Source organism: Bombina bombina, unplaced genomic scaffold (assembly GCF_027579735.1).
Source record: "Bombina bombina isolate aBomBom1 unplaced genomic scaffold, aBomBom1.pri scaffold_1923, whole genome shotgun sequence".
Lineage (NCBI taxonomy): Eukaryota > Metazoa > Chordata > Amphibia > Anura > Bombinatoridae > Bombina > Bombina bombina.
The window spans coordinates 37721-46351 of record NW_026511708.1 but is presented as its reverse complement, the minus strand read 5'-3'; the positions used below and the strand labels follow the sequence as shown (position 1 = coordinate 46351).

Sequence of the window (8631 nt, the reverse complement as noted above, 5' to 3'; positions counted from 1 at the left end):
CTTCTTTCTATACTCCTCATTCCATACAGTCTGTTCAATCCTGACTTCTTTCTATACTCCTCATTCCATACAGTCTGTTCAATCCTGACTTCTTTCTATATTCCTCATTCCATACAGTCTGTTCAATCCTGACTTCTTTCTATACTCCTCATTCCATACAGTCTGTTCAATCCTGACTTCTTTCTATACTCCTCATTCCATATAGTCTGTTCAATCCTGACTTCTTTCTATACTCCTCATTCCATATAGTCTGTTCAATCCTGACTTCTTTCTATACTCCTCATTCCATATAGTCTGTTCAATCCTGACTTCTTTCTATACTCCTCATTCCATACAGTCTGTCCAATCCTGACTTCTTTCTATACTCCTCATTCCATACAGTCTGTCCAATCCTGACTTCTTTCTATACTCCTCATTCCATACAGTCTGTCCAATCCTGACTTCTTTCTATACTCCTCATTCCATATAGTCTGCATAATCCACTCTGAGCTGTAGCCCCAAAACGTTGCCCCTCTGTATTTGGTTGTATGTTTTGCAATCCTCTCAGGCCTAACTCCTAGCTTTACACTTACTGATTCCATCTGTCTAACCACAGGCGTCTGTATGAAGCTGACCAGATGAACTCTGAGCTGCAGGAGAAAATTCAGCAACTGGAGAAACAACTGCAAGAAAAAGGAGAACGGGAAGAAGAGAGGGAGAAAGGTTAAAAACCCACTGACACAGGGACAACCCCACACTGACCCAATAGTGACCCCCAACTCTCTAACCCAACACCCTGCTTCACCTGCGGCAGAAGCACTGTAATAATCTCCTGTCTGCTCCCTCACTCACTCACTCACTCACTCAGTCTCTCTCCTCTTCTTTATCTTTTCATCTCTCACCCCATCCTCCATACTCTCTCTCTCTTATCTCTCACCCCTCTCCCTTACACCCTCTCTCTCTCTCCCCCCATCTCTCTCTCACCCTCCTCTCTCTTCTTCTTTCTCTCTCTCTCCACCCATCTTTCTCTCACCCTTCTCTCTCTCTCTCCTCTCTCTCTCCTTTTCTCTCTCTCTATTCCTCTCGCTCACCCTCTTTCTCTCTCTCTCTCCCTTCTCTCTCTCTCTCTTCTCTCTCCCCCCATCTTTCTCTCTCTCTCTCTCCCTCCTCTCATTCTCTCTCTCCTCTCGCTCTCTCTCTCTCTCTTTACTCTCTCCCTCCTTTTCTCTCTCTCTATTCCTCTCGCTCACCCTCCTTCTCTTTCTCTCTCTCTCTCCTTCTCTCTTTATTTCTCTCTCCTCTTCCTCTCTCACCCTCCTCTCTCTCTCCCTCCTCCCGCTCCTTCTCTTCCTCTCTTTTTATCTATCTCTCCCCCTCTCTATCCCTCCTTTTCTCTCCCTCTCTCACTCTGTCTTATACCCTCTCTCTCTATTTCTCCCTTTCTTTCATGTAATTAGCAAGAGTCCATGAGCTAGTGACGCATGGGATATACATTCCTACCAGGAGGGGCAAAGTTTCCCAAACCTTAAAATGCCTATAAATACACCCCTCACCACACCCACAATTCAGTTTTACAAACTTTGCCTCCCATGGAGGTGGTGGGTGAAGTAAGTTTGTGCTAGATTCTACGTTGATATGCGCTTCGCAGCAGGCTGAAGCCCGGTTTTCCTCTCAGAGTGCAGTGAATGACAGAGGGATGTGAAGGGAGAATTACCTATTGAATACAATGGTCTTCCTCTAGGGGATCTATTTCATAGGTTCTCTGTTATCGGTCGTAGAGATTCTTCTCCTACCTCCCTTTTCAGATCGACGATATACTCTTATATACCATTACCTCTACTGATTCTCGTTTCAGTACTGGTTTGGCTATATACTTTATGTAGATGATTGTCTTTTGGTAAGTAGGTTTTCTTTTATTTATGACACTCTCAGCTATGGTTTGGCACTTTATATGTAAAGTTCTAAATATAATGTTTGTACTTATATTTGCCATGATTCAGGTTAATCAGTATATTTCCTTTTTTACAGACTGTCAGTTTCATTTTTGGGAAATGCATATGAATAAATTTTTTCTTACCTGAAAATTTTTCAAATTCTAAATTGCGGGCTGTTAGGCTTGCGGGAGCGCAAAATGCTATAATTTATTTCGTCATTTTTGGCGCGAGACTTTTTTGACGCGAGAATTACGTTTGTTGACGTTATGACGTAATTTACGACGTCTTAGTTGGCGCCGAGAGTTTTCACATAGTTGCGTCATCTATGACGCTCGTGTTTGTTGCAGACGTTTTTGGCGCCAAAAAATATTTTGTCGATTGTGGGCGTCATGCTTGGCGCCAGATTTTTTGACATTATTTCTTTTTGCTTCTGGTCTCCAGAGGCTTATTCTGTTTGCATTTTTTCCCATTCCTGAAACTGTCATATAAGGAAATTGATAATTTTGCTTTATATGTTGTTTTTTTCTATTTACATATTGCAAGATGTCTCAGACTGACCCTGTCTCAGAATCTACTTCTGGAATGCTGCTGCCTGATGTCGGTTCTACCAAAGCTAAGTGCATTTGTTGTAAACTTGTGGTAACTGTTCCTCCGGCTGTAGTTTGTGTTAGTTGTCATGATAAACTTTCAAAAGCAGACAATATTTCCACTAGTAGTAATCCATTACCTGTTGTTGTTCCTTCAACATCTAATGTTCAGGATATTCCTGTTAATGTGAGAGAATTTGTTTCTAATTCTATTCGGAAGGCTCTGTCTGTTATACCACCTTCTAATAAAAGAAAAAGGTCTTTTAAAACTTCTCATAAATTCGAAGAATTTTTAAATGACCAACAGCATTTTGATTTATCTATCTCTGATGAGGATCTATCTGGTTCAGAAGATTCTGCCTCAGATATTTACACTGATAAAACTTCATATTTATTTAAAATGGAGTATATTCGTTCTTTATTAAAAGAGGTGTTGATTGCATTAGATATGGAGGAGACTAGTCCTCTTGATATTAAAACCAGTAAACGTTTAAATTTGTTTTTTAAACCTCATGTAGTTATTCCAGAGGTTTTTCCAGTTCCTGATGCTATTTCAGATGTAATTTCTAGGGAATGGAATAGTCTGGGTACTTCATTTACTCCTTCTCCAAGGTTTAAGAAACTGTACCCTTTGCCGACTGATAGATTGGAGTTTTGGGAAAAGATCCCCAAAGTTGATGGGGCTATTTCTACTCTTGCTAAGCGTACTACTATTCCTACGGCGGATAGTACTTATTTTAAAGATTCTTTAGATAGGACGCTTGAATCTTATCTAAGGAAGGCTTATTTATGTTCAGGTCATCTTCTTAGGCCTGCTATTTCTTTGGCTGATGTTGCTGCAGCTTCAACTTTTTGGTTGGAAACTTTAGCGCAATAAGTACCAGATCCTAATGTGTATAGCATTGTTAAGCTAATTCAACATGCTAATAATTTCATTTGTGATGCCATTTTTTATATCATTAGAATTGATGTCAGGTATATGTCTTTAGCTATTTTAGCTAGAAGAGCTTTATGGCTTAAATCTTGGAATGCGGATATGACTTCTAAGTCAACATTGCTATCTCTATCTTTCCAAGGTAATAAATTATTTGGTTCTCAGTTGGATTCTATAATTTCAACTGTCACTGGGGGGAAGGGAGCCTTTTTGCCTCAGGATAAAAAATCTAAGGGTAAATTTAGGGCTGCTAACCATTTTCGTTCCTTTCGTCAGAATAAGGAACTAAGGAACAGAAACCTGACCCTTCCCCTAAAGGAACGGTTTCCAATTGGAAGTCTTCTCCAGTCTGGAATAAGTCCAAGCCTTTTAGAAAACCAAAATCAGCCCCCACGTCCGCATGAAGGTGCGGCCCTCATTCCAGCGCAGCTGGTAGGGGGCAGACTACGATTTTTCAAAGATGTTTGGATCAATTCAATCCAAAATCATTGGATTCAGAACATTGTTTCTCAAGGGTACAGAATAGGTTTCAAGATAAGACCGCCTGTGAGAAGTTTCTTTCTCTCACGCATTCCAGTAAACCCAGTAAAGGCTCAGGCTTTCCTGAAGTGTGTTTCAGATCTGGAGTTATCCGGGGTAATTGTGCCAGTTCCATATCTGGAACGGGGTCTGGGGTTTTATTCAAATCTGTTCATTGTTCCAAAGAAAGAGAATTCTTTCAGACCAGTTCTGGATCTAAATTTTTTGAATCGTTATGTAAGGATACCAACATTCAAAATGGTGACTATAAGAACTATTCTGCCTTTTGTTCAGCAAGGGCATTATATGTCTACAATAGACTTACAGGATGCTTATCTTCATATTCCGATTCATCCAGATCACTATGAGTTCCTGAGATTCTCTTTTCTAGACAAGCATTACCAATTTGTTGCTCTTCCTTCTAGCAACAGCTCCAAGGATCTTTTTGAAGGTTCTCGGTGCCCTACTCTCTGTAATCAGAGAGCGGGGTATTGCGGTGTTTCCTTATTTGGACGATATCTTGGTACTTGCTCAGTCTTTACATTCTGCAGAATTTCACACGAATCAACTAGTGTTGTTTCTTCAAAGACATGGTTGGAGGATCAATTTACCAAAAAGTTCCTTGATTCCTCAGACAAGGGTAACCTTTTTAGGATTCCAAATAGATTCAGTATCCATGACTTTGTCTCTAACAGACAAAAGACGTCTGAAATAGGTTTCAGCTTGTCGGAACCTTCAGTCTCAGTCATTCCCTTCAGTAGCTATGTGCATGGAGGTTTTAGGTCTCATGACTGCAGCATCGGATGCGATCCCCTTTGCTCGTTTTCACATGAGACCTCTTCAGCTTTGTATGCTGAGCCAATGGTGCAGGGATTATACTAAGATATCACAATTAATATCCTTAAATTCCAATATTCGACTATCTCTGACTTGGTGGTTAGATCACCATCGTTTAGTTCAAGGGGCCTCTTTTGTTCGTCCAACCTGGACTGTGATCACAACAGATGGGAGTCTTTCAGGTTGTGGAGCTGTCTGGGGATCTCTAACAGCGCAGGGGGTTTGGAAATCTCAAGAGGCGAGATTACCAATCAATATTCTCAGAGCTCTTCAGTTTTGGCCTCTTCTGAAGAGAGAACCGTTTATTTGTTTTCAGACAGACAATATCAAATCTGTGGCGTATGTCAATCATCAAGGTGGGACTCACAGTCCTCAGGCTATGAAAGAAGTATCTCGGATACTTGCATGGGCGGAATCCAGCTCCTGTCTAATCTCTGCGGTCCATATCCCAGGTATAGACAATTGGGAAGCGGATTATCTCAGTCGCCAGTCTTTACATCCGGGAGAATGGTCTCTTCACCCAGATGTGTTTCTTCAGATTGTTCAGATGTGGGGGCTTCCAGAAATAGATCTGATGGCTTCTTATCTAAACAGGAAACTTCCCAGGTATCTGTCCAGGTCCAGGGATCCTCAGGCGGAAGCAGTGGATGCGTCGTCACTTCCTTGGAATTATCAACCTGCCTATATCTTTCCGCCTCTAGTTCTTCTTCCAAGAGTGATTTCCAAAATCATAATGGAGCGTTCATTTGTACTGCTGGTGGTTCCAGCATGGCCACACAGGTTTTGGTATGCGGATCTTGTTCAGATGTCCAGTTGCCAACCTTGGCCACTTCCGTTAAGGCCAGACCTTCTATCTCAAGGTCCATTTTTCCATCAGGATCTCAAATCATGAAATTTGAAGGTATGGAGATTGAACGCTTAGTGCTTAGTCATAGAGGTTTCTCTGACTCAGTGATTAATACTATGTTGCAGGATCGCAAATATGTGTCTAGAAAGATTTATTACAGAGTTTGGAAGACTTACATTTCATGGTGTTCTTCTCATAAATTCTCTTGGCATTCTTTTCGAATTCCTAGAATTTTTCAGTTTCTTCAGGATGGTTTAGATAAGGGTTTGTCTGCAAGTTCTTTGAAAGGACAAATCTCTAGCAATTTTTCTGTGAAACAGAACAGAAAGAGCAATCTTCCTGACATTCATTGTTTTGTACAGGCTTTGGTTCGTATCAAACCTGTCATTAAGCCAATTTCTCCTCCTTGGAGTCTTAATTTGGTTTTGAGGGCTTTACAGGCTCCTCCGTTTGAGCCTATGCATTCTCTGGACATTAAATTACTTTCTTGGAAAGTATTGTTTCTTTTGGCCATCTCTTCTGCTAGAAGAGTTTCTGAAATATCTGCTCTTTCTTGTGAGTCTCCTTTTCTGATTTTTCATCAAGATAAGGCGGTTTTGCGGACTTCATTTAAGTTCTTACCTAAGGTTGTGAATTCTAACAACATTAGTAGAGAAATTGTTGTCCCTTCGTTGTGTCCTAATCCTAAGAATTCTTTAGAAAGATCTTTACATTCTTTGGACATGGTAAGAGCTTTGAAATATTATGTTGAAGCTACTAAAGATTTCAGAAAGACTTCTAGTCTATTTGTTATCTTTTCTGGTTCTAGGAAAGGTCAGAAGGCTTCTGCCATTTCTTTGGCGTCTTGGTTAAAGCTTTTGATTCGTCATGCTTATTTGGAGTCGGGTAAATCCCCGCCTCAGAGGATTACGGCTCATTCTACTAGGTCAGTTTTTACTTCCTGGGCTTTTAAGAATGAAGCTTCTGTTGATCAGATTTGCAAAGCAGCAACTTGGTCTTCTTTGCATACTTTTACTAAGTTCTACCATTTTGATGTTTTCTCTTCTTCAGAAGCAGTTTTTGGTAGAAAAGTTCTTCAGGCAGCTGTTTCAGTTTGATTCCTCTGCTTATATTTTTAGTTTTTTTTCATTATAAAGATTAAAACTTTTGATTTGGGTTGTGGATCTTTTTCAGCGGAATTGGCTGTCTTTATTTTATCCCTCCCTCTCTAGTGACTCTTGCGTGGAAGTTCCACATCTTGGGTATCTGCTATCCCATACGTCACTAGCTCATGGACTCTTGCTAATTACATGAAAGAAAACATAATTTATGTAAGAACTTACCTGATAAATTCATTTCTTTCATATTGGCAAGAGTCCATGAGACACACCCTTTTTTATGGTGGCTATGATTTTTTTGTATAAAGCACAATTATTCCAATTCCTTGTTGATGCTTTTGCTCCTTTCTTATCACCCCACTTCTTGGCTATTCGTTAAACTGAATTGTGGGTGTGGTGAGGGGTGTATTTATAGGCATTTTGAGGTTTGGGAAACTTTGCCCCTCCTGGTAGAAATGTATATCCCATATGTCACTAGCTCATGGACTCTTGCCAATATGAAAGAAATGAATTTATCAGGTAAGTTCTTACATAAATTATGTTTTTCCTCTCTACCCTTATCTCTGTCTCTCTCTCTCTTTGTACCCTCTCTGTCTCTCACCTAATCTCTCATCTGCACTCTCTTCCCTCTTTGGCTTTCTTGTCATTAACTCCTTAATCATTTGATGCATTTACCTGCTGTTTGACCATCTTACACCTTTTTTCTTTTTGTTCTCATCTCTCCGTCTCACTCTCTTTATCGTTCCACCGCACACGCCCCACTCTCTCATGCCATGTCTCTTCCCTACCCTCTTTCAGACCATTTATTTCACCCCCGACGATGGAAAATCTGCAACCAGAAATGTGAAATTACCTCTAGGACTAGACATGTGAGACGTTTAGGGTTGGGGCTGGTACAAATATACACACATATACACACACAAATATACACATATACACACACAAATACAGTATACATATATATATATACACACACAAATATACATATATATATATACACACACAAATATACACATATACACACACAAATATACATATATATATATATATATATACACACACAAATATACACATATACACACACAAATATACATATATATATACACACACAAATATACACATATATACACACAAATATACACATACACACACAAATATACACATATATACACACACATATACACATATATACACACACAAATATACATATATATACACATACACATATACACACACAAATATACATATATATATACACACACAAATATACACATATATACACACAAATATACACATACACACACAAATATACACATACACACACAAATATACATATATACACACACAAATATACACATATATACACACATATACACATATATACACACACATATACACATATATACATATATAAACAGACATATACACATATATACATATATACACACATATACACATACAAATATACACATACACACACACAAATATACACATATACACACACAAATATACACATACACACACACAAATATACACATACACACACACAAATATACACATATATACACACAAATATACACATACACACACAAATATACACATACACACACAAATATACATATATACACACACAAATATACACATATATATACACACAAATATACACATATATACACACATATACGCACACATATACACATATATATATATACACACACAAATATACACATATAAACACACACACACACATATACACACACAAATATATACACACACACACAAATATACACATATACACACACAAATATACACACATATACACATATATACACACACATATACACATATATACACACAAATATACACATATACACACACAAATATACATATATATATA

At 38.7% G+C, this 8631-nt stretch overlaps 1 protein-coding gene across 3 annotated transcripts in view; it reads left to right on the top strand.

The window, feature by feature from the left end:
* The first annotated feature begins 351 nt into the window (after positions 1-351).
* Positions 352-8631, top strand: part of LOC128643915 (uncharacterized) — a 30830-nt gene continuing 22550 nt past the window's right edge. For 2 of the 3 annotated variants that reach the window (XM_053696687.1, XM_053696689.1), the window contains exons 1-2: positions 352-702; positions 7533-7603. Coding sequence is in view for 1 of the 3 variants with exons in the window: in XM_053696689.1 (XP_053552664.1) it covers positions 618-702; positions 7533-7603 (156 nt within the window). In the remaining 2 variants the exon portion in view is untranslated. Of the gene's footprint in view, positions 801-7532; positions 7604-8631 lie in introns of all 3 variants that reach the window. The other variant, XM_053696688.1, reaches the window with a different exon arrangement.